The following is a 27066-nucleotide window of genomic DNA, read 5'->3' as shown; positions in this document are numbered from 1 at the left end:
TCAGAAAAGAAACTTCTCTCTGACTTCGGATATACGCTCCGTTCAAAGTATTCAGATAGCTGATTTTGAAGTAATTTTAAGTTTTCCAGAAAGAAAAAACCACCAAGGCTAATACTTGAGTGCGAAGAACGCTAAGGTGTTATTTTTTGATAAATGAACGCTTCTAGTACGCAGCCAGTGGGAATCCTGTTGATTCTGGAACAAACACCTGTGTAAAAACTGTAGCTATTTGATTTCCTTCTATTAATTTTTTTCTGGGTAACCCACACTTTTTTTTTTTAATAAAAATATTAATTTGCTCAGTTCAGGACAGATGTCCAAGTTCAAGAGAGGATATCCATTCAGAAATGATCAACTTCTATTAACTTCATGCCTCTATTTATTAAATAAAGATAAATTCAATAATCTATTTACTTTCTGAAATAAACCATTGTCTGATCTTGCATTAATTTCTTAGCAATGGCAGGACACACCATCTTACATTGTAAATCTGAACTGAAAACTCATTGTCACAAGTCATATTTTCCTCCCAGTAGCTATAAAAAGCTAAAGCAGAATTTCATCCTTGCGTGCGTTTGCTAGCTGCCTTCTCCCCCTTTTACACTCTTATTTTTCATTCCTTATTTCCTTAGACTAACTTTTTCCTCTCAAACTAACTTAATAACCTAAGACGTACTTGCAAAAAAGTGATTTAACTAAGGAATGAACCCATGCTGGACATTTTGCAACACACGCAAGTATGTGAACTGCAGTTTTGGAAACAGTTTGTTTACTGTAAACAAAACTTATGTTCTGTGGGAGAACTCCTGCTGAAGAGAATGAAAATTCCAAGTACTCAGTGTCTCTCACACACAATGTTACTAATTTTTACCTTTTTTCTTTTATTTCTTTACATATTGACATTACTTAAAAACATATACATTTATTGGAGCAATCTTCAAAAATAATTTAGCATTTTTTTAGAACTGATTTTTCACTTTTTAGTGACAGTATCTAGATAATATCAACACAAAATTTTCAATCATTCAGTTTCAAAAGAGATACCTTCTCGTATCCACGTTTCTAACCCACTTCTTAAAGAGGGATAGCGTTACAAACAAATCCATCTGCTGTGATACCACTGTTCTCCACATTCATTACAAATAACGTAAGTCAACATTTGTTCATCTGGATTTGTGTTTCGCACCCAACCTGGAAGAAAGAGAGTTCCTCTAGCGATCATAGTGACAGTGCAATCAAATTTTTCACAGCGCTTACACTTTATTTTGTTTGTCCTCGTACCATTAATAACTTGTGGAAGCTGATGTTCCAGAACAGAAGATTCCGTGTACAGAGCCCTGAGCTGTTTCAGTTCATCATTAGCCATTTCCATCACTGTCATCGCAGCAAAAGCCTTTGGACTCAACGTCCCCGATAAAAGGTTGTCTTTTAAGTGGCAACTTTTAGGGTTCTTCAGGTTAGAGATTTTGCTTCTGATGCAATTTTTATACTTTTTGTCACTTTTAGCATGAAGAGCAAAAATATGTCCTTCAATTTCTTTAGCTAGCTCTAGCAGTTTATCAGATTCTTTTTCATCTTTGGCAGAACCAGTCAAAGCTTTATAAAGAAGATCTGTACATTTACACCTCAGAGCTCTCATCAGATCCTGCTGCGGACTTGCTTTGTTAACGAGAGGTTTAGAATCTTCATTATCAGTGTGTTGCTCCCCAAAAGAAGCAAGCTGATTCATGCTGCCTTCTGTGTCATTATGTTCCACATTTTTAACAGTTTGCGATGGGATCAAAATTTCAGAACTAGTAGCATCTAATGCCTCCTGATGACATGGTCTTTCAGGCAGTGACTGCTCTCTAGAAAAGACACTGAGATGTTCAATTTCCTCTTTCTCATCCACAGAAATTGACTTTTTAACTGGCACTGACTGAACACAGTTATTCTTGTAAAGTCCTTTCCACCTTGATAATAACTGCTTTGCTTTCTTTTTCAACCCTGCTGAAGGGCAGCTCTTGAGTACTCTGTATACAGCCTTGGCAACTTCTGTCCCCTGAAGATATTCCATAGTCATATCAACATCTTCAAGTTCTTTAAGATGATCCTCAATATCTTGGAAATTGTTCTCAGACAGTAGCTTTTCAATACAATGGGCTCTGTGTACAATATTTTTCTGGTCAGACATTTTTAAACCTGAAAGTGAAAAAATGTTAATCGTTATTTATTGCAGTTGAGACATTCATTCATTTTCTGTATATTCCCCTAAGGTTTTCTTTTTATTTCACGTTGTTTATACATGATTGGTTTTGCCAGCTTTTTCTTGAAATTGTGTAGAGTTAGTGGAGCAAAATGCAAAAGGCAGAGGAGCCTGGGTTCTGGAAAAATGCAAGTGAGCATGGTAGTCTAACTCATGCAAGGAAAATACTGGCGGAAAGGAGAGTCCACGGGGAATTACACTGGGGTAGGATTAATGATTTTAAAGTAGGGCATGACACCAATTTTTAAGGAAAAGCACAGTGTCTTGCCAAAAACCACACTAAAAAAGGTATTGCTAGCAAAAACGTTTGTCACACTTGTTTGTCTGCGCATGCCCACCACAGCGGATGTTCACAAGGAGATTCTCAACTACTACAAGAAGGTAGGTAAGAACACAACCACTCTGCTGGAAGAGATTACAGGTAGGCTTTGCAGTGATTGTGCATTACAGGCACAATCCTGGCACAACAGAACTACCAAGAAGTAATGAGTTCTGAAATACAGCGGTTTTTGCCAAAAGCACCAGATGATCACCCGTTGATGTTTAAAATCTAGACACTGTTATCAAATTATACCTTTTCCAAAAAATAAAAAGGAGGCTTTACAGGCAACGTATCTCCCCCTTCTCCTCACACATACAGAGAAACAATAATAATATCAAAAGTGTTTTTACAGTATTGGTGTCAACAAATTGAATTTATTAAGAATGCTGCTTTTGGAAAAATCAGTTTATTTTTCTGTCACAGAAATTTAAATGTCTGGGACCTTCTGCTATAACAGGTATTTGAATAATGTAATGATCTTACACTGTTGAATACATTCTGTAATAGCTTCCCAATAATCTCCAAAGGCAGATTTGTAAGTAAACACTGCACTAATTTAATCTGAAAGTTGCAATGACATGGAAATTTACTGCAAGACTTCAAACTCAGGGTGATCATTGCTGTCACCTGTCCAGACAGAATGCATATACAAAATAACCCTCCTCAGAAAAAACAATGTATGTCTCAACATTTGGGAGCCTGTATTTAAACCTCTTTTTCCATTGTTCAGAGTTTTCAAGCATCTGACTATGAATGAACTCAGTACAAGTTGTAACGATACAGAAGAATAGAATTGCAGTGGGTCCAAAACCTCCACACTGTAAGGTGCTTTTTTGGTTGCTGGTTTTTGGGGTTTGTGTGTTCGGCTGATTTTTGTTTTTCTAAAATCAGTCCTTCCTGCAACTATAACCTACCTTACCAAGATTTTTTTCACAAATCCTTATAATAAATGCTGAGATGTTTGGCTTTTTTCAGTAAAATCTGTAAGCTTCCACTTTGCTTCTAAGAAACCCTTTATTTAAAATCAAATATATAGGTTTTGGTGTTAGAAGACTAATTTGGAGTAGGGAGCAATGTGTAGTGCAGCTATGTTTTTCACAAAATTGTTTGGTTTTGCCACAAATTAGATACATGCATTAAGGACAATCCCTGAAACATACAAAGTTAGAAAGTTTAAGAAAACTTGCACACTCACATTGTCTTAGTTAATATTGGCTTCTACAGCAGACAGATGGGATACCTGTGAATTGTGGTTTTTTTTCATTTCAGACTTTTCCCTCAAGCCTTTGTTACTTCAAAAAGAATAAAATTAACTAGCTAGCGTAGGCATGGTATCTGACCAAAACCAACGGACCTAAATGACTTTGTCAAGCACCTGGTGGAGATGTCAGTGTTTTCAGGCCATACAAGTTCTTTGCAAATGTCACCATAACTTGGTATTAGGGATTTCTTCAATTAAGTAGCTAAACACATCGGTTTGGGGTTACTCTGCAGGAAGTTTAAATAAGTGTGCCTGACATAACTTAGTCATCTTAGTGGATCTTGAACTCAAAATGTCATTCAGGTTCCTACACACAGAAAGAGTTAATACAACTAACACCATTCTCATGTTTGCTGAAAAGAAGAATTAAATGTAGAATGCAGAAATGAAAGGTGTGTTGTAAGTGTTAAGCGTTCCTCTTTTCTTAGGAGTTAGTCTTCTAAATTTGGGCACAAACCCAGTGTTTTGTCTGAAGCTGCATGCATCCTGATTCTACACCAGAAAATGTCATCTGCCTGATAGAGACTGCTACAAGGCTGGCTACACATGTCCACATTTAAAGGAACTCATAAGCAGGTTTCTTGCACCATCACTGTTTCCATGATGAAATCTCCTAAGAACGGGGGGAGAGGAGGGACAAGTGATACAGCTGGGTAATTCGCACGCCCTGTTGCTTTCTGTGACCACCAGCCCAGCTAATTTGTTTTCTGCTTGACAGAAATAAGTTCAAATTTTAGGTATGGCTTCAGAGCTCCACAAAACTAAAGGACACAGAGAGAGAATAAACCTTCATCAATTTCTATAAACCTGAACTACAAGACCAACCTGACCTCCACAGAGAATGATCTCTGCATTCACTTGGTGTGTATTTAAAAAGCTCCTTCTTGACTGACATTTCGAAGTCCTACAAAATCAATAATGGCTTTTACAGAAATTGATTTACCACTCCAGATGTTTCAGAATCGGAGAAACAGGATGCATTTTTCAAATACAGCAGTTGAACTCTATGCATCGTTATACTGAAAAGCACACATAATTGCGTCCTCACATCTGTTCTGCTGCAGGAACACAGAGGCTGTGAGAGTAGAAAGAAGGATTTCCTTATGGAAAAGGTCATTACTACAGCAGGACGGTTCCTTGTCTCCCAATCTAGGGCAGAGTTGGTGACAGTTATATGCTCAACCAGTATGATTGCCCTATGCCTTCAAATCAGTTCTGCTCTTTCCAACATGCTCCACTTCAAATGTAATTTTCTTCAGTGCTTGTACTATCTATGTATGTATTGTATTATGCTACACATACCATAAAATATACTTATCCAAATGCACAGTGCATTCATGAATTCTAAAGATTTAGCGTACAGTATGCAGGTTTTAGTATTAAGGACTATGGACATGCAAAGAAATTACTACAGACAAGGTGCTGTGCTGATAATTTGTCCATGAATACACTTTTGCCCTGCAACAAAGGTGAGATGGTTTTGCTTTTTCATTGAGGACTATGCTTCCCAGAACATTTCCTCTCTAATACTGCAGAGTGAGGACCACACATGCATAAAGTCTGTGGATATTGTCTGCTTTATGATAGTGGTCCTTGCTCACAGATACCCACCTGACCCTAGGCTGCCCACCAGGGTGGCAAGGTGAAGACAAGCCCGTTTCTGTGGCCAATCTCACACAAGAAATCATATGGTTGAAAGTGACTCCTTCAGCTCCACAGCTATGAGTGGACACTGACAGCTGGGGTGACTAACACAAAGCCTGGGAGGGGAGCTGGAGCCCATGTGTTGGCATCTGCAGCAAGAATGCAGCTGTTCTGTCACACACAGTGACTTACCTTACACTTACTGGACACCTACAGCTGCTGAGGAGCTGACTTAGAATCACAGAATTGCCGAGATCAGAAGGAACCTTTCAGATCATCTAGTCCAACCATCAACCTAACGCTGACAAAAACCATCACTAAACGATATCTCTAAGCATTATGTCTACCCATCTTTTAAACACCTCCAGGGATGGTGACTCAACCACTTCCCTGGGCAGCCTAATCCAATGCTTAATAACCCTTTCAGTGTAAAAAGTTTTCCTAATATCCAATCTGCTAACTCATCACCTCACACTAAGATGCTTTTTTTCCTAATAGGCAGAGCTAAGATATCCTGGGTTTTGGTCGATTTTTTTTTTAACCCTCTACCAGATATTAAAAAAGGTTCTTTAATCCAATCATGATTGGATTAAATGCAGTATATAGACTCTACCCTAGGGCTTTTTACACATATGCACTAAGGCAATAAATTAAATTAGAAATTTTAAGATCTTCTTAGTCATGCATAGACTAACTAGACAAGTTTATGCAACACTGATTTCAAGTACCTAAGTGTTATGGCAGAAGTTAAATAAACAAACTGAAAACCAAATATGAGCAATTATTTTAAAATAATTTTGGAAATTCAAGCACCTAACAGACCACTCACATTTAAGTCAAAACAATCACTTCTAAGTGAATGCTTTCCTCAACATGTACAACAAATAACTTCAAACTTACTAAGCAAAGCTAGGTAAAAGTAACAGAAAAAATAACTCATAAAAAAAAATGACAACAACAGAATTGAAATCCATAATTAATTACTTCAATGGAGTGGAATATTCACTGGTAACTGTCAGAAGCACAAGAGACAGCCAGCAGAGAAACTATTAAATAAAGGAAACAAACATGTTTTTATCAGTGACAACAGAGAGGTTTCTGTGGGGAAATCATTCTTGGAATGGCACTGGCTCTGTTGTGTGTAACTACTTTGCAAAGGATTTTAAGATCCTTCAAGATGAAAAGTCATATATATATCTGAAATACTAAGCTAACTACTCAATCATAAATTTCATCTCAGCTTCAAATTAAAAGCCAGTGCAGTGAAAAAAAAAAAAAAAAAAGTTGTTTCTACATTTGTTCCCTTATAAATCAAGCAAGGATTGGATTTATCTCCAAGGTTGACAGAAAACATTATTTTACAGGATCAGAAATTAAACAGATATTCCTGAACTTAGAAAGAACACATAAAGCTATGAAATGTCCTGTTGACTTCCTTCAAAACAAAAGGCAGAGCTCTTCTTTAATACAGGGAATCCTGCATAGCATTTCATATTAAATCTGGATGTCAAGCACCTCTTCTGCTTCTCTAATCAAGGCACAACATGATCTCCTGAGACAACTGTACAAAACGTGTTTTCATGTTCTTAAAAGGAGAATTGAGAAATTACTGATGCAGTGGTAACACTACAGTATATTTTCTAGGCAAAGTTTACTGGGAACCTAACTATAGCAAGCTTGAGTTCTTCCCTGCCAGGATTCCTATTCCTTGAACTCCGATGTTTCTGCTGTGATCAGGGTTTTGCTGTTTGTGGAATGATGGCAAAACCACCAGGTATGTGCATGCTTTACTTTGTTACTTTGTAGAAAGAATAGTGGAAATCTGTGATGCCTGACACAGCTGCCAGATACCTGACTAAGGATTTTCCAGTTTTCTGCTGTGCCAGATGAGCAAAATCATTGATTGAAATAAGAGTTACTTTTAAAAAGAATTGATAACTAGGCATTAAAAATACTCCAGGTAGCCTACAAATATTTATCATCCTCTCTAGATCTCAGATGACAGAAGTGAGGCTTACAGGGCGAAATGACCTGCCCGAGCTGGTTCAACAGGTCAGCTGCAGAGCAAAGATCACATTCACAACCCTTTAACCCACAGCTCTACGTCTCTGATAACCTCAAAGTCCTAAGCAGTTGTTCAGAATGTTCAACGTTTGAGGGGGGGAAGAAGAAAAAGACAGAGCAAAGAGGAAGTTGGGGAAGCCTCAAAGCTTTCTGACCAGAAAGTAAGTGTTTCACAGAAACCAAGCTGCATTTCCAAATGGAAAATTATTTTACCACCTGAGGGAGCTGTAGCATAGCAAACCCATTGACTCTTCTGAAACGTGCATAATGAGAAAAAAAAAATTATTTTCCTATAACCTTTAGGAGACTTCACATTTTTAGAGTACCTATTGGCCAAAATTCGGCAAAAAAACCCCACCTGTAAGTCCAAAGGTGCTGGGATGCAGACAGGAAGGAAAGGGCGCATCTCTTACCCAGTCATTGTCCTGTACATTGCTCTTTCATTCAGTATTTTTTAAATCTGCAATTTGACCATGTTTCTACCTGATGTAATGCTATTTGGCAAATGCTGCTGAACAAATATTTGTAAAATTAACTGAATCGTACTCAGTCAGGGCTGTTTTGCTGTTCGAAGAGGTAAGAAATCCAAGAAAAGGTATTTTTTTTCTTAAGTTATGAAATTAATCATGCTATTGCTATTGTAGAGATGCAAGAACAAAAGTAAAAATGACATTTTTTTGCAGAACAAAATAAACACCCTCATCCCTCCTACAACTACACAAGGCATTTCAATCCTGTTTAACTTTGGCAATGCATGAGAACATCCATTTGAATTCCAAGTGTCTACTGAAGGTTACAAGGTAGATAGAGACTGACCCACATTTACAATGAGACCCTGTAATACTGTGCTGATGAGGTACTTTCTTGCCAAATCATGAGGAGAGGAGCTCTCACACTGACTGCATGGTATAACGAGTCACTTGTGTATACAAGAACAAATGATGTTGATCAATAAAAATCTTGTAAGTCAATTTGCTCCTAAAGAAAAAAGATCAGATACCTCAGGTTTAAAGTACAATCATCCTGTAATAATACCAAGCTGAATCTGAACTTTTCTCCTCCTAAGCAGGAGAAAACAAACAAACAGAAAAATCCCAGCCTGAGACACTTGCTGCCAACTGCAAGCAAAATCAGTCCCTGGGAAAAAGATTGCCTTCTCTAAAAAAATTTCGGTGTAAATGCCTTGTTTCTGCTATCTGCCTTATGTAGTCAAAGCCATAGCCTATTTTGCCACTGCTAACTCCCAGTGATAAACTGAGACAAACTCAGAATGCATTCAAGTGTCGATGGAAGTCTTGGAAGGGTAGAGAAGGCTGAATACTAATCCTCTTCTTCATCCCAACCTCAGATGTAGATGATTTTTTTCTCCAAGGAATTCTATGTAATCAGAAGAAAATCCAGTCTACAGCCAAGGTAAAGATAAGAAGCCAAGTACTCCTAACAGTATAACAAATTTGCTGCCAAAACCATGGTGAATGCTACAGCAGAGACGGTGCATAGCACGGTCCTGGAAACACCAGATTTCTTGCTTCGGGCAACCTAAATTCCATATAAACAATGAAAATGATCAATTGCTATTTTAAACTCAGAGCCCAAGAGGAAATCAGAGAATTCTCACAGCCAGCCTCCAGACCAAAAAACATGCTTTCATCCTGTCTACACTGGGAGAGTGGATATCAAAGACGTCACCAAGAAATCATTTTCCAGGGCTTTTATTCCCTCTTGGCAAAAATCAGAGCTCTTCCTGCCTCTCAGCAGGACTGCCTCCCACCCCTAAAATTTTCTGAACTACACAGAAATTCATCTTCGAAGAACAGCCACATGAATAAAGCTAAGTTAATACAATAATAACTGAGAAAATAAAACTACTACTGCCAAATGTCCATGACCACTGACGCCTCACCAACCAAGAGAGTCACCTCTAGGTCAAAGATCCAGAAGCAGCAGAGTATGTGAGCTCAGGGTTATTGCAAATCCATTCCCCAAAAATCTTTACTTCATTTGCAAATGCTATCAATGTGGTGCCAAAAGCAAAACACATCTTTCTTCTGCACACAACAGAATAGAGTCACAGTAAGCCAGAAAAAGAAAATTAAGTAAGAATACTTTGTGAAACATTGTTTCAAGAAATTTTCCAACACAACATCTGGTGATAAATGTCTGTGCATAACAGAAGACTGCTAGAACTATCGTGCTCTTAATCAGTTTGGAACTATACTGTCTCTACCCTGTGTTTCTCTCACTAGGACCCTTCTCCCACAGGTTTCTGCCCAAGAGAGGGAGTTTGCAGAGGAGAGAGGGCAGAGAAGACTGCATTCATGTGAGAATGCACACAGTAGACTTTTTCACAAGGCAAATTTTTAATCCTGATTTGGAGTTGCTTCTCCTAGAACCTCCATTTTTAATTAAAATAGAATTCTTATTTCCTTTAAAAAAATTATTAGAAAAAATAAATCAATAAACTGCATAATGAAGTTATTAAGCCTCAGGGATCAACCTCAAAGTAGAGTTGTCAGCACATTTTTCTAATAAGATCAAACAAACATGCATGGATTTAATGAGACAGGAAAAGCTGCTGCCCTTATCAGAGTGCTTAGCCACTGGCTTCATTTGACCTCAGTGTACGAGCTGGAGCTCAAGAGAAGCCTCAAAATATTACGGCTACACCAAACGAGTAACACTTCCAACTTGTCTCACAGCAAAAAGTAGCTGAAAAAGTTCTTTACAAATTGAACAGCTACAGCTGTGAGAATTTCTAGCAGCTCTAACTGATGTTACAGTGGACACACTTCCCAGCAGAGCTGTCACCTTGCTAACCATTTCTTTTAATAATTTAGTTTAGAATTAAACTGATTCTCACTGGAAGATACTTTAGCTTTTTGTGTATCTTTTCTGTCTTCCCCATGTGATTTTTTTCTACTGAACTGACTGGTTATCTGAGTTAAACAAATACCTTAAGCCCTGAAAATGTTACAAGCAATGCATTATTCCACTGATTTGAAATCTTTATTTCTATTGATATGGTTGACCTTTTTAATAAAACACTTCTAAGGAGTTAAAAAGCGACAAAATTTAGTTTTAACAAGCTATAGATTGCAGCTATGAAGTGAAGGTATTAGTTAATCTCTTCCACAATAAGATAGCTATACATATACATATGCACAATACATTCTAATACATTATGATTCAATGAGGCAATAATAAAACGCATACATAGTTCAGAGAGATTTGTTATTAACTGTTATTAACATGTGCTTCTGTTTGCTTTAAAATTTGCACCATTTCACATACAGAAAAACTTACATGGCTTCTCTGATCTACAACCAGATAATTTTTCAGTATTAACTAACTTCATTCAAAATCATGCTTTCACGTTTGGTCACACAAATTTTCTATGAGGCTCTCTGTTTTTTCAAATTTTTACAACAAACCATTATCAAAGCTGGCAGAGGAATAGCTTTTCTCTCAGCCGCTTGCCACTACTTGCCAGTATGAAGTACAAGCTGGAGCTTCCAGCAGGTCAAAAGTCAGGCTTTTGACACATGCGGGCACATTTTAAAAACATGAATTACCATTTTGTCCACAAGTGACAAATCACATAGGAAGAGAAGAGTGTTGAATGAAATTTAAGCAGAAGATTCAGACATGAATGAATGCTACCTGGCTATGGCAGGGAGATAGACTGTGACTTAGGTATTTTGCACTAATTAAGCTCACCTGCTAGATCAAAGTTTATCATGGGGTTCAAGCTTTTTAGGGGGCTGCACACCATTTTACAGAAATCATAGTAATTTTTGTGATTATAAACTAACAGAGTCTCTTGCAAACTAAAGAGTAGAGCTTATAATCTGCACAAAAAAAGCCCAAGCTTGCTAGAAGTACATTTGCCATCTTCCCAACATGCCTCTGTCATGAAGAGCAAAGCTTAACCTGGCACAAGTGGAAAATGCTAATACCATTCCTATAACCTCACCTACCTTAGTACCCAACCAAAACTACACTGTGTGAAATTATTTTATTTTTATTTGTTAAACGACAACATTCACGTTTATCCAACAGTAGCAGATTTTAAAACAAGAATAATTTATTATTATTATTGTTGACAAATTTGAAAGACAACATGAAGAATTTTACACTACTTTCCCACAGCAAGAGGATGCTATAAACATTCTTCCTCAGCCAAGAAACATACCAGGTGACACCACTACAATTTAAGCAGCTAAGTGTCATTGTTTATTAATGAACTATTTTAATTCAACTATTTATTTAATTTAACTATTTTAATTCAATAGTTTGGTCTCCTAAACTGTTCATCTGGATGAACAAATGTTCATATTCATACTTCTAATCACTCAGGAGAGCAAACAAGCCAAATAATTTCAGTAAGGCTATGATATCTTCCAAAGGAAAGCTCGCAGCTTAACTTTATTGCCTTTTATAGGTAATCTAACAGTTCCAGTTCATGAAGCGCTCTCTCTCGACACCATTGGGAGTGTATCAGACATGTGCACTGCTCCCTCTACTCAATGTCTGTGCACCAGAAGCATTCATAAATGCTGTCCTCCAAACACTGAGAAATCATAATTCAAAATCTCCAATATACTGAGATTGGCTTATACACTATAATGCTTTCCGAAGTAAAACACTGAGAGCTGTTTAGCATTTCTTTTAAGGCTGTAAACCTCTAGTGTTCCCATCTTTACACCAGGCCAAATTATCAGATTACTTTTTTGAAGAAGAAAGATTACACCATTATGTACAACATAGCTCCAAGGACCAGTACATGAAGATATCAGCGTTTTGAGCATTCTATTGTAACTGTAAAAGACGTGCCAATACTTTCCCTTTCACCTAGAATGATGATAATCATGTTACCTCTCATGTTCGCACTTGGTATTTGAGCTTTCCTCCACTATTTTCTAACTTCCTTTTGGATTTTTTCTTCATTTACCTAGGTAAAATTATTTGTGAGGGGTTTTTTTAAAACCTACTGAGATGAAGAAATTGTTAGCTTTAGGCTTAAAACTGGCTTAAAACTGGCTTTTAAGTGACAGATCTCATCTGACATTCTTGCACGTCCACTTGTTTTTCACTCTCCATAAATACTGTTTGTATCCTCTTGCAGATGTACTGATTTGAAACCTGGAAAGGCTCAATCTAAACAAAGCTCTTCCTGAGGTGGATCTCATATCCTTCTTTCGGTAAGGTTCTGCATTGGCACAGAAATCCAACAGAGCAGACTAGCTTGCTGACAGGAGCCTAAATCAACAAGTAAAAATGTACTTAAGACGCATCTATTCAAAGTACATTTGTTCACTTAATACTTCAGAAACAAACCATGAATCATTTTAGAGAGGAACAAGCAATTCTTTCTCTCGAGTACATTTCCTTGACAAAATAGCTTTAAAGATTATTCTTATTCATGTAGAGCTAGCAAAGACTTCAACTCTGGCACACTACAAGCTAGTAGTTGGCTTGTAAATGTTCAGTCTGCAATGCCTCTTTATGGCAAATTATGCTGAAAAATTAATAATAAAAATGGAATATGTAAGTAATAATAACACGGTTTATGAACTTTTCTGAGGTTTTGATCATTTGTCAGTTGAACACAGACTTTTTATTGCTTTAACATTCTGTTTCTGGTTAAGCCTCAGCTCCATACTATTTTTATGTGTCCTTCCATTGTCAGGGACATACTCACATCAGATATTGCTTTATCATTCTTTTACAGGCATTTCACTGAAAAATGATGTAACTTTTCCGCCTTAAAAATAAATCCTTTGTATGCAGAAGAGCACATATCTTCCTGACCCCTTTACAGAGCAAGTGTATGATATAATAGAATCATAGAATCATCTGGGTCTGAAGGGACCTCCAAAGATCATCTAGTCCGACCCCCCCGCAGTCAGCAGGGACACCCCCAACTAGACCAGGTTGCCCAGGGCCTTGTCGAGCCTCACCTTGAGTATCTCCAGGGATGGGGCCTCAACCACCTCCCTGGGCAACCTGTTCCAGTGCTCCACCACCCTCAACCCTCAAATCAAACAGTATTTATTAGATATTATTAGTGCTAAAATACCTTCTGCTAAAACATCAATACTTATGAAATATTAAAGTACACCATGCCTAAACATTTTAAGAGTCTTGATCAAAACACCTGACACAGGCTGAAATAAGATGCGAAATACATGTGAAATGAAATGTTTCTTTATATATATTTAGATATTAAAATAATACTACATTGAAAAGTGTGAACGCTAATTCCTTTCTATATTTACGCCAGCATTTGACTTGTCTCAAGGCATCAATATGTCATGAAGACCAATAGAAAAAATACCTAAAAATACTTAAAAACTCCCAGACTACAACCATTACAGATATCCATCCTGCAGCCTTCAAGGTCAGCCTCTTCTGAGCGTGGGAATTACATCCACTTATGATATAAATCAGTAGGGTAATTACAACAGCTGGGAGAAGCAGCCCAGCCATATGTATTTGTCTGAAAGCAGCTGAGGCTTGCCTGATGTGGAAGCCTGCCATAGATGACAACTTGTCTGGAAGAGGTCTGGAGTCAGCCTCAGGACGCCAGCAGCTGACCAACACCACTGTAACCTGCATCTTGGTCACTAGCCCAAGAAACCAGGTGGAGGTAGGCCTGCAAATGAGCTGGCCATCACTCCCATAAAGCAGGTGGGCCAGTTCACACAGCACCAGCGCTCCAAAATGCCCCTCAGCGATGCCATGGGTATGCTAACTCCATGTTTTTTTCTCCAAAGCCTTCATGAAAACCTCCAATCCCCTCAGGCCTGTTCTTCCTACACACCCTCAGACCCACCTAGCCTAAATCTGCTCCACTGCTGTTATCGCTTAGAAGGAAAAGGGTCGCCCCCTCCTCAGGCCTGTGGGGCACCCAAGGCAGAAGGAGAAGCAAGCACCCACCCGCCCACCAGCGTCCCCCCGGCTCCTCGGGAAGCTGTTACTGCTGCTCCCCTCCCACTCTGGCCCCCGAGACCGAACCGGCACGGCGCCAACGGGCAAACCGGACCAGGGCCGGAGCGGGGGGGAATGTGCGCTCCTGGGAATGGAGGCCGGGCGGGAGTCCCGCCGACCCTCCGGACCTCACCCCCAGGGCACAGGGAAGCGCCTCCCCGATATCACCGTGGAGGAGAGGGGAGCTGCGCGCCTCCTTCCCGCTGCCCTTGGCGATACACACAACGCTACAACTTTCCCCCCCCCATTAACGCCGGCAGCGGGGCCGGCGCCGTTACCTCCGCGGCGGGCCTCAACATGGCGCCTCCCTCCCGCTTCCTGCCCGGCGCTGAGCCCCGCCGCCGCCATCTTGGCGAGCGGGCGGGAGAGCGGCTGCGCGCTGGGACCGGCCGACGGGCCCCGGGGGAGCTACCGGCTGCGGTCGCCAGCTCCGCGGCGGGCGCTTGCCTCAGCGTGGGCAGCCCCTCTTGCTGTCCCCGTGGGCAGGAGGCTGCCCCCGGGTAGAGAAGCCGCGTCCAGTTGTCAGACGGCCATGGGGATGGAAGGGGTGTGTGTGTGTGTGTGTGTGTACACATTCAGTGTGAGCTCCTATGCTGTCCCTGGGGCCACGGCAGGGCTGAAAGCAGCAGCCGTGGAAATAAGTTGCCCCAGGTGTGCGGGCACAGCTTCCACTGAGGCTGCCGCCGCGTTTTGGGCATTGCTGCGTCTCTGCCATGGCTGTGGGGTGAATGAAGGGCCGGGATGAGGCTGCCCTGGGGCCTCCGTGCCGGGCAGGGCCTTCCCCCGGTGCCCGGCCGCCCCGCTGATGGAGCGGGAGCTGGAGGCAGGCCCGGCCGGCAGGGCTTTGGGAACGCTCTGCTTGGGAAAGCGGGAAAAGCTCCTTGTCTCCCTTCATCCCCGAGCCCGAAGAAAACGTAAAAGATGTTCGTGTGATTTTAAATGTCAGCCTTGGTCATGACATGGTCCTGCTCGAGCAAGCACAGCTAGGGAGAGGCAGTGCGACACACCGAGTGGCGTAAATGAGTAGCATAACTCAGGTTAACACAGAACAGAAAGAACATTGTAAAACTTCCCATGTTCAGCATTGTACTGCATTACTTGTGGCATAACCAACTAGCCTTTTGGATGACAAACTGAGCTGTTATTATACATAGTGTTAAAATAAATATAAAACTAGCTTCACAGGTAACTTTTGGATATAATGAAGTGTGCCGGACATGTCAGATTATGCAGTAAACACCTAAAATTCGATGCATTTTAGTCAAAGCAAAGGGATTTGTCATTGCCTTTATTGCTGTGCTTTCTTCTTTCACTTATGTTTTACACAGGGCATTCAAAATGATTTTGTAAAAGATTAATGCTTCTAAATCTGAGGCTTTGCAGCAATTGTACAGGTGTACGTACAGGGGTTTATTCTCATTTACAGTAGAAATTCGATGTGATTTCTTAATATATGGTTTTGGTTTTATTCCCTAATGAGGCCTGTGTTGCCCTCTGCTGACAGTAAACTGAATTTACCTACCTGAACTTGCCAAATACGTTTTTAGCATGAATAACATGATCGGCAGACACATATCTTTTCCCCTATTTTCACATAATGAACATCACTAGTACTAATCACAAAGAAAAGGAAAAAAAGCCTTGCATTGTTGTATAGGATGTAAAATATCAAATAAGCAATTTATTAAATTATTGTAATGAACCAGTGATATGTGTTCATTATTGAGTGGTATCAAACCTTTCCTTGCTGGCGCTGCGGTGGTTGCATTATACACTGGTAACTGAAGAACCCTAAATGATTGCTAATTCTGTTTAATACTTAACTTGCAGTGTATTTGTGCCAAACTCACAAATTCAGCAGTGTTTGAAAGTGTGGTGCAGTTGTTAGCCCTGGCTACCTGGAGACCACAGTTGAGATCAGGCTCCCTTCTTGCCTTTTCTTTGTGACTCACACAGAAACGAAGCGTGGGACAAAAGCTATCCTGAAGAGTCTGTAGTTTTATGAAAAAAAGAGGTGAAGAAATTGAAGCAGATGATGGGACTGTTCAAAACTGGCACAATAAAATAGTAGCAGAACAAGAACATAGTCCAAGCCTTCCAGGGCCAAATGTGGCATGTCATCCAGTGGCCTGTCTTACATATTTTTAAGTGTTTTTCCAGCTTACGTGTGTCATGAGCTCAGCAGCTACTATCATTAAAATATTCAAGAGTTTGCAGTTTAGTTTCAGTTTGGGATTCCCAGGATAAGGCTCTTGAATGCTAGTTTTCTTTAATCTTTATTTGTACGATTGTGAGCGTGGTACTTACTCGCTTCCTTATATCCATAGCTGAAAGTGCCTTGCCTGCTGCAGAGGCACAGAGCTTCCTTGGCAGGAAGGCATAAGGAATGTGACTTGCTCCTCGTGATTAGCTGTCCTTTGATTAGGGATCAAAACTGAGGATGCTCCTCCTCAAGGCAGGTTCCTCACTCAAAGGACTCCTCCGGCATCTCCATTAAATCGTCTTTGATCTAATGAATAAGAGATCATTATTGCAGTTTCCCATTTATAAAACAGAGACAATAATGCTTTCTCAGTTACCTATGAAGTAAACAAACAAAAAGACCAGGTTAAAAATATATACCCACTATATTAATACATATGTGTATATGTGTGTAATGATATATAGATACATGTTTGTGTTTGCATGGATTTTCAGGATAGAATCGGTGTTACTGTAACAGTGGCAATTTCCTTGAGGCTTAAGTATTGGCTGTGGTAAGTTGTTTTCTAAAAACATAGGCTTCTATTCAACTAAGTGAGATATTCTGTCAGCTGACAAAGTGTTAAATAGCCACAGAACTAGTTGGAAAAGTGTTGGTCAATGTTCATCGTAAGCTGCTTGCATGGAACAGCATCAGTTTCAAATATGTTTCCCTAAAAAAGTTTTTTTTCTAAAGCAATGATTCTATTTAAAGAAAAACAAAATCAAAACAAAATGGTTGGGTATAATTTATTCTATAGAATTATTTTTATAGTTTTATTTTATTTTAAAAGTTGCATCATATCATAATGTCATAACAGGGTGCTATTTTTTCATGTAATTTACCGCTTTGTCATGTAGTCTCTCAGAGGTACAACACATCATTTTGAACGTACAACAAAAATTTAACATTTCTGAGTTTAAATGAGCTGTAGGTTTGCATTTTCTGCATATGATCTACATAGAAGACAACATTGGCATAATAATGCATGTGAACAGTTCTGGCTTGCCATCTATCAGGAAACATCCTGCAAAACTATCACAATTATTACTTTGCTTATTTATTAACTTATACCTGTATCTATGAAAGAGATCACAGTCACTGGAAGTAGAACAGTGATACGCAGTTTCTTTTAATGAAATAAAAAGGAGGTTTTTTACCAGTTTTGAAGATATTGTGTTTTGATAATACATTAGCAATGAAATATTGAAGAGATGTACTCTCATTCACAACATATTTGTAAAGTATTTGTATTTGTATCTGTATTTGTATGCAATTTGTAATGTCATTTGTATTTGAAACAAAATATGTATGAGCTCCCTTAAAGTCTTTTTTCTTCAATTTGTTTTTCAAAGGATAAGCTTCGGTCTCTCCTTTTTATTGTCCATTCTTGGAATTGTAACAACTGCCTCCTCAGAATAGCTCAGGCAAAATGTGTTGTGGCAGGAAGGACTGATGGACAGGCATTTCCTCTAAAATCCCTGGGTACGGGCACCGGAGCTGTGATTTGAACTTCCTGAAACCTTGTGCACAGGTAATGGCAGCAGCTGTTCCTGACAGAGAGGAAGGAAGGAAATTGTATTCTCCCTGAAAACCTGAAAGGGAACTGGTCACTTGCTAGAAATGCTTCTAGACAGGGAGGCGAAGTCAATGTCAGCTTTCCATAACACCATCAAAAATCACAGTGTCAGTCGTGAAATCAGCTGAGTAAAAGATTTACATAAACATAGCTGGGACAGAATGTGTCTCCATATCTTCAGCAAAAAGCTTGAACGCCCAAGTTGCAATAAATGACTAAAAATGTTCTTGCTTCCTGACTGAAAATCAAAGAAAGGCAGAATTACAAATATCACTGTTAAAAGTACCATTAATCCTATAAAAAAACATAATCTTTTTTGATTTGTACCTCATACAGCCTTTTTTTATAGGTTTGTAAAGCACTGATTTGGCCACAGGATAGTTTTGTATTAAATCGCCATGCTAATATGACTGTAAAGACAAAATGAAAGGTGGCAACAGTTCAGAAACTCTTTATTAGCATGGCTGAATAAAATGACTTTGTTCAGAATTATGGACATTTTCTGGCACCGGCTTTAAAGCATGAGTTTTATTATTGTGTTTCCTGCCTAGGAAGAATTAGATCGCATTGTCCTTGAAAGTCAAGAATGATTGATCAGGGCACTGACCGACTAAGGAGAAGGACCCCAGGTGGCCTAGTGTTTGGGAAAGGATGTTCCTGGAGTGGCAGAGCAGCAGCAACAAGCAGAGGGGCAGGTACTGCAAACAGCCAACTGGTGAAGCTGGGGGTGTGGGAGGCTACTGGGAAAATATCCTGCGGTGATTCTGAAGACATCTTTCCAACTGCTTGAATTCCTGTGGGAGCCCTGAGTGTCCAATATGTTCATGCCTCAAACTGTCACTGGCAGGAGATTTCACGTCTTTGCAATTGTATCTGTCTCCCAAATCCAACAGACACTGGCCAGATGAGGCATCTGTCTCCTGACGGGGGAATGCACGTCAAAAAGATGACTTTTAACTTTGCATGGAGTTAGAGTGAAAGTATACAGTTATGTCTATTCTGGCATAAGGCCCTCAAAATCATTTCCATCTTGTGTGGGAAGGCAGCAGGAAAAGCAGAAGTGCACAATACTTTCAAAATGGATTGTTTATGTTATAATTGAATTGATCGATTGAGATACCAAATCTTGTAGTAAGAACAAACATTAATATGGTGAGGGAGCAGTAAGACCCAGATGCAAGAAAATATCCATCACCGTATATCTGCATTCGAGGTTGGCTTTCATATTTCTCCCATGCTCCAATTAGTGACCCTTCTGAGTTCGCTTTCCTGTTCTTGGGTTGCCTAATGTCAACTTCCTCCAGTGTTGAATTATGTAGTGGCCAGTTTGCCTCAATCGGCAGGATACCATAGCAAGATTTGTGCTCTCTTGAGAGAGGTGCTCAGATCTAGCAAATTTTGAAAGAAATAAAAAAGGGCCTGCAGAAAGAGAGGCTCTCCCCAGTGCATTCATTTTGTGGTCCAATGCTGTAATTCTTTCCGGAGAGCTTCCCTTAGTTTAAGATTTCTTCAGTTTGAAGGTTGTTTTGTCAGTAAGTCTTAAATTTATATTGTTTTTAGAGTTCTCAGAAAAAAACCAAAATCTCTCTATGATCCAGACATACAATTAAGTTCATGAAAAGACTCACTACCTTTCTGCTAGCAAGTAAGGAAAAAATTACGTAATGGGGATACTACTAAGTGAATCATTATAATGAAATTAAATGAGCACCAGAGTGTTTTAAACAATCACCTCTTCCTCCGTCCTTAATGATATGTGGAAGAGAAACCTGCAAAAATTTAATGTTCGTAGACTGTGAAAATCCAAGTTTTGGGCCATACTTTGGTACTCTGACGGATTTCATTTGCTGTGATGAGCTTTTATGTAAGAATACACATAAGACCAAATAAATTATTTTCCACACTTTCTTGTTATTTACCTTTTCACTAATATATTTTAATGAATTTCAATGCCTCCAGTACACACAGGTGTATGACTCTGTACTAAAAATTATAGCAATTATGAAGTAAATATGAGTGGCAATCAGTCATTGAAAGCATCTCTCCATTATCTTTAACTTTCTGATCCTTAAAAATTGCAGTGGGGAATCCTTATTTAATGCATAAAAATAACATCTAATAGCTGGAAAATGTTTTAAGTTCCTTTGAATTGCAGGTTACAAGATAATCATCTTGTGGGAACATGCCTTAGCATTTCCATGTATTCAAGGTTGACAAAATGAAATGTCTCCTTTAATTCTTTTGGCAGATGAAGAAAAGCGATTGAAACCTTTCGTTATACAATCTTCAAGATTAAGTGATCACATCTGTTGAGTAGTTTTTGAAGGATGTAGTATAGATTTGGGTAATTAGCTAGAAGCTCTTTTTTTGTTTTTTTTTCCAATTAACTCGTAGGCAGAGTACTATCTCAAAGTTTATTATCACACTTAAGAGCTGCAAATGATGTTATCAAAGTTCAAGCCACTTGATTATAGTGTACTTTTAACATTTTCAAATACTCCCAGTGCAGTTTCCTTGCTGTCTAAAATAATCAAGCAGATAATGGATTTCACATTTCACAGTAATGGAAAACTGTCAGGAACATTTTGAGGCATTAATGACTGTGGGCATAATATGCCCTTTAACTGTTTTCCTCTGAAGGAGAAACATGTAGCTTTTGCCCTGAGCAGTTGCATCTTTTGAATGAATGTTGCAAACAATACCAGTTAATTTGCTGGTGCACTGATGTAGTTTATATGAATGCCTATACATAATGGATTTATTTTGTTGCTTCTGCAGAAGCTATCTTTGAATTTATTCACAACAAAAAAAGGTTTCAGTTTTGCTCTTCAGATCTTATTATGCTAGAATTATTTTTATGATCTGCTGTGATGCAAGCTATCTTGTATCTGACAATCCATTGCAAACAAATTAGAAACAACTTCTGCATCTACTACAGAAAGCCTTATGGCAGCTATTGCCATAAACTGTGCTTATCTGTGCAAATAATTTTCTTACCCATTCCATAAAATGCAAAATCTTTTCTTTTTATCTTGTCTTTGGGACAGAATGATACAGAATGCTACTACTAAAGTAATTGCCACGGTCTGGATTCATGGTGGGCTACGATTCAACCAACCACAAATAAATATCGGCATATCTGGCTCCATATCAGACCGTTTTCATTGTGTTTGCTCTCTATTGTTTGTGTATGGAGCAAATACTCTTACACATTATGCATTCCATAGGTAGTAGTTATCTTTCTGTGCCAAATAACTGCACGTGCAAGAAATGCCTAGCTGCACTTTTTAAAGTAAATTCAGTTTGCTCCACATATATATTTCAAATATATAATTTGCACTGTAATGCTCAGGACTGTAACAATTCTTAGGCTTCTTAGGCTTTAGGGACACTGGGTATGTATAAATCATTGCTGTTTGAAGCTAGACACAGAATTTGATTTCAATGAAATTGATCTTTCATTTTCTCATTCTTCAGTAAGGGTAGTTCAACTTCAGAGTCAGACGAGGAGGACTGAAACCAGAAAAAATATTTGTTTCGCTTTTCTGCCTTGTTCTGACCAGGATCTTCAGGCTTCCTGAAATCACAGTCTGCATCCGATTCACTACTGAGGGAACTTTCCCCTCCCTTTGAAACTTCCAGAGTCTTTGCCTGATTAAAGAGAATGTATTTTTCTCAAGTCCATATTCTGTAATTTGCTCAGCACCTCCAAAGACATCAGGAAAGAAATTAATATATCAAAGCTGATGTCCCTCTACAGTTCTCAGAGCCCCTGTCTCAAAACAGAAACCAGTTCTAACAAAGAATAAGCATTTCCTGATTACATAGCTAATGTAAACTTCCCAGACATTTCCAGTCTTGCTTACCCTTTCCTCAGCTGTGTGTAAAGTGCCAAAATATGTGTTTCAACAAGAAATGTTTCAAACATCCCTGACTTGCTTCACAGGTGCAATTCAAGGTGTTTTAACTTTTGGAGTTGTATTTTGTTAAAAGGCTTAGGTTTGTATAGGCTGACTTTTTCAGACTTCCTTAGTGTTTCTCTATAAAATTCTATTCCATTGTTTTGGATGTCCCCTTCTTTATACAAGAAATAAAATAAAGAGCTCACTAATAATAAACAGTGAGCAGTCAATCTAGAAGGGGTCCAAGAGCTTATCAAGAGCAAAACTTATGCATGCACGTTTAACTGAGGGCTTCTCCATGGACATCTCTGTCCTCTTGGGATTAAGACCATCTGGTACTTCCACAAGAGATCACAAGACAGAAGAAGATGGCTTTGTCCTCCACAGCACTGTAGTTCCACTTCTTGGAAAAGGTGGAACCTGGATTCTAGACCCTCCTCAAATGTGTACGTGTACATGTACGTGTATGTGTGCATGTTCATGTGAAAAAGTGGTGGGGGGTGTCATGGTGGCAGCTCCTAGTTTGTGGGAGAGGTTCTGCTCACCTCCCTGCTCCTGGGGATGTCAGGTAAGTCTCCATCCTTTTTGCTGAAATTTGAAGTGACATGAAGGGACTCGCAGCAAAGGGGTTTTTTTTCAGTTGTGTAAGAAGGAGTGTTATTGTGTGGCCACTAGGCTATACTGTCTACTGGAAAATGAAAAACATTCTTTCACACCTCTGTGGGGTAAAGGCTACCTGCAATTAAACAGGAACCAGTTTGTCCCTGGAGGTCAGTATGTAACGTGAATTTTCCTAAGTGCTAATACAGGGTCATTCTTTGTGTTCTTTTTTTCAGTGCCAGTTGGTAACATCGTCTGTTAAAGATGAACATTACACACTTCTAAAACTATAAAGGGATCATTTCTAAACAGTGATTTGTGTGACTCAAAGACACTGATGACAAAGAAGGTATTTTACATACTTTATTGGTAGTGAAAATATTCCTCAAAGACATGATTCCACTTACAACTTGCATAGCTCTGTCAAGAAGGAAATAAAGCTCCTCTCTTTTCTCTTACTTGTTGAATAGATTGAATATCTACAAACTAAGTAGGAAGTTAAAATTATGTCACCAGAAGTCGTAACATCGTCTTAAATACTGCTCAATGTTCTTGTGAAGTAGAAAAAATGAAATCAAAGACTTAAGAATAGTCTTGAAAAGAACTTTAAGGAATAAAAACGTGTAGAATTTGTAAAAAAGCTAGACAAATAATACTTTAAAACCCCTGACCTTGAATGATAAAATACTGTAGTGCTACACTTAAAGCATGTATTAAAATAGCTCTTAAAAAAGTGTACTCTGCTTCTTGCACATCAGGTTTTCTGTTTCTATTGCTGCATTAAGTTCAGGGCACAGTTTTTATGTTTTTGGTTTTTTTTGTAAAGAAAATTATACAAAAATATGCTACCAGTAAGGCAAATATTAAAAATAGGATTAAATCCAGTATACTCAAATATCCATTATCAGGTATCTTCTGGGCATAGACCAGAAATTAATATAACATTGTCCACTCCAATTTCTCCAGTTTTGCCCTTCCCACGTTCTGATTCAAAGGTTACCTGTCATAAGAAAAGAGATGTATTGTCAGAATGTCATTTATCCAACCATTTAGCAGCTCTCAATGTTAATTAGTAATAATGCTATATTTGAGGAATTTTTTATCACAATACAGAACTTAATGACTTAAAATCCTTGCAGTTTTTAGATTTTCCGTGTATTATTTGAACTAGATTGATAATCCTCTCCACAGATTTACAATACCAAATGGATTCTTTTAATAAGATTACTTCTTTTCATTGTACAAAGAAAATGCAAATTGGGTGAAATCCTATTATAATAACGTGGTTTAACTGCAGTATGTGATGTTAGTGTACTCCTTGAAGGCATTACAACTGCTTGTTTTCAATTTATTTGGATCCTTAGTTTTGAGGTAAATGTACTTTAGATATACTACGTATATAGTGTATATACCATGTATATTTACTCTCTATCTATAGTATGTATAGGTGTAGTATAGTATGTATACTATATCAGTAGGTTCATTTTTATGAAAACGATGGCTGGGTTTTTATTTTATAGCCTGATTTTCATTTATGCAAGGGCTTTTCTACATCATTCCAGCAGTGCAAAGAACCTTGAAAAGAGCTTGCATTTCATTTATACTCCCAGTATTCAATTATGCAGTGGAAGCCTTTACACAGCACTGAAAACGTTCAGTCACATAAATGAAAACCAGACCCTAGAATTTGAAGGAGAAACTTATTGAAGCTCTGATTGAGGCAGTTTTCAGACATACATCAGTGCACAGTGTTCCCTGTTGGCTAGTATATCCCGCTTCTAGGGTGATTGCCCACCCTTGGTTATATATGAGATCTCCTTTTGCACTAATTATTGGGTTTAGTGTGTTTTGAGAGCATCCTCTTCTATGAAAAAAGGGATAATATTCTTTTTTCCAGCAACATATGTATGTTTCTGTTGCATGAGATATTAGAGATTTTCATTGTTTGTGTTAATTTATGGTCTGATGCAGTTTTTACAAAATGACAGGATTACTGGCATCAGTGTTCTAACCAACTGGGGTAATTCAGTTCTGAAATTACAACCAGATAGTAACTTTTCTGCCTCCTAAAATCTGTGCTTCTGTTCCCCATTTCAGTGAAGCCTTTCAATTGCCAGTAAGCGATGCCTATAAAACAGTTGGTGTACCACTTGAGGATTAGGAAATTAGGCTGTTAGGTTGATTGTGGTAGTTGGCTTATAAATTGTGTTACACTTACACTGTTGGTTGTTTCAGCCCCCTGAAATATATCTATTTTTCCAGTTCTCCACCTTTCATCTTTTCCTTTGTTCTCCTCCCAGACAGGAGTGGTTTTTTTGTTTGCCAGGAACACTCGAAGTTTCCCCACTCTCTCGCCAGCAAGCCGGTAACTGAAAATCAAGCAGTAGCTGCTCTTTGGTTTGAGGTCAGTGAGGAGAAGTTTTAGACGTCCCATATCCTTCTTGTGCCCCACAAAGGCTGGAACGGCCATGTAGTACCCATCACCTTGTAACAACAAAAAAAAAGAAAAAAAAGACAAACACATCTTTAATGAACTTGTGTTATTTATTAGCAAATGGAATATGTATTTACTAAGAAAATATGTGGAAACTGTGTTACTTGAATAATTTAAAATCAGACTAGAGAGAAGCAGCAGGAAGCTTATTTTACAAGGAATAAGCTTGCACTGCTGGAAGTCTGATCAGTTTACAGAGGGGATGAGTTCATATTTCACTGGCAATTACAGTCATTCTTCCTTGTGCTATCTTTCAAAGGCAAAATCATCTCAGTTTTTCAAATGTAACAGCCTGAAACATGCTGCTGCACCTCTGTGGTCAGACCATGTTCAGTACTTGAGCTAGCTCAGTACTTTCTCCACTGTCCTCTAAAGGAACTGATAGTCTCTTCCCCAAATCCTGGAGGACCAATGAAATGACGGAGACCCACAAGGTGATAAAGAGCTAAACCATCTGGGCCCATAAATAAAGTCATCATCAACAGATGCATGTTTGGAGAGACAGGCTAAGGTCAAGGTAAACTCTTCCTGAAAGTGACAGGACAGAGTAGGGACTTGGGAAAAAGGAAATATGCACAGCAGGAGAGGAAGGATTAGTGAAGAAAGACTGGGATGGAAAGACCATGGAGGGAAGAGGAAGAGCATGTGTGTGTAGGAACTGGAGCAGGTAGCCTACAGGATCTGCAGGATCCACCAGTCCCTACTGCAGCATCTTCTGCAGCATTTCCTCTGTCACAGAGGAAGAGGCATCCTTTCAAACAAGTTTCTTCAGCCCTACCTTTTTATATACACCAGCACAGCAGTCACCCATTGCATTCATGGAGCTCTTTCTCAGGTTTTAGCAGGCCTGGCATGGGTACCAGGTCAGGTATTAGTTGTTCTTGAAGAGCCCCTTGCACTTGGTTCACTCCGAGGAATGCTGTCACTAGTTTGTCTTGCAGAGCTTGAGATTTCTGAGCTATTATCACAATGTTATCTGAGCCATGTGAGTGACTATGTTGCCACATCCATCTACATGGCTGATGTGTGGTTAATTGCCCTAACGGACTTGGAGAGACACAATGCGTAACTAATAAGGTTTCCACTGCCTTGTACCTTACAGTTCTGAACAGTTATATTCTAATCCCTTTTCTCATATTTTGTGTGAAATATGATAGCGATTACCAGTTGCCAACTCGACATTTAAAAGAAACAATTTCCACTTCCAGCATTTTCTGCCTCCTTTTTTTTCTGTTATAAAGATAACCCACTGATAGGAAAGCTAATTCCTGTTTCTGTTTTCCCCTCCGTCTCCCTGTTTTTGGAGGGGGTGAGCCATCAAATCAAAGCATAGCTAGAGGACAGATATTTAAATACCTCTATCTCGATCAGCAGGATTCCAGTCGAAGTCATCATCAGCATCTTGTTTCCAGTCGCAGACCCCCCGACTGAAACTGCAATCAACTGAAGCTAGAGGACAGATATTTAAATACCTCTATCTCGATCAGCAGGATTCCAGTCGAAGTCATCATCAGCATCTTGTTTCCAGTCGCAGACCCCCCGACTGAAGCTGCAATCAACTGAAAAAAAATTGGCAATGGAGAGTCAGAGATACGAGGAGCACTATATCATAAGTACTGATAGAAACAGTGTGCTCTTTATTTACTCAGTCATGAATTCAAAGGTCATTCTAATATTATCTACAATCTGAGTTCAGATAGTGTTGACCTACATTAAATTGCAG

The 27066-nt window shown here is 38.9% G+C and overlaps 2 protein-coding genes across 3 annotated transcripts in view; both read right to left on the bottom strand.

The window, feature by feature from the left end:
- Positions 1-327: 327 nt before the first annotated feature.
- Positions 328-14924, bottom strand: TCEANC (transcription elongation factor A (SII) N-terminal and central domain containing). 2 transcript variants are annotated; one of them, XM_014960197.1, is made up of 3 exons: positions 14805-14924; positions 1282-2181; positions 328-1191 (listed from the first exon to the last, which is right to left on the bottom strand). In XM_014960197.1, exons 1-3 carry the CDS (start codon positions 14872-14874, stop codon positions 1091-1093), a joined length of 1071 nt encoding a protein of 356 aa, XP_014815683.1. In that variant the 5' UTR covers positions 14875-14924; the 3' UTR covers positions 328-1090. The 2 variants fall into 2 exon arrangements, with proteins under 2 accessions (XP_014815683.1, XP_014815681.1); XM_014960195.1 differs by having other exon boundaries at positions 871-2181.
- Positions 14925-23197: 8273 nt separating this feature from the next.
- Positions 23198-27066, bottom strand: part of EGFL6 (EGF-like-domain, multiple 6) — a 54537-nt gene continuing 50668 nt past the window's right edge. The window contains exons 11-13 of the mRNA XM_014960178.1: positions 26816-26902; positions 25068-25333; positions 23198-23849 (exon numbers count right to left, since the gene is read on the bottom strand). Of these exons, the coding sequence (XP_014815664.1) occupies positions 23754-23849; positions 25068-25333; positions 26816-26902 (449 nt within the window). The 3' untranslated portion in view covers positions 23198-23753. The remainder of the gene's footprint in view (positions 23850-25067; positions 25334-26815; positions 26903-27066) is intronic.

The sequence above is a fragment of the Calidris pugnax genome, unplaced genomic scaffold (genome assembly GCF_001431845.1).
Source record: "Calidris pugnax isolate Ruff unplaced genomic scaffold, ASM143184v1 scaffold188, whole genome shotgun sequence".
Classification (NCBI taxonomy): domain Eukaryota; kingdom Metazoa; phylum Chordata; class Aves; order Charadriiformes; family Scolopacidae; genus Calidris; species Calidris pugnax.
The sequence above is the reverse complement of the archived record's forward strand: the minus strand, read 5'-3'. Positions and strand labels throughout refer to the sequence as shown.

What these genes read in the sequence shown, in the direction of transcription:
- TCEANC (XM_014960195.1), bottom strand. Translation starts at nt 14,874, where the DNA reads ATGGCGGCGGCGGGGCTCAGCGCCGGGCAGGAAGCGGGAGGGAGGCGC. An exon ending in TGTTGAGGCCCGCCGCGGAG is followed by an intron (nt 2,182 to 14,804) that starts GTAACGGCGCCG and finishes TTTCACTTTCAG; the next exon opens with GTTTAAAAATGTCTGACCAG.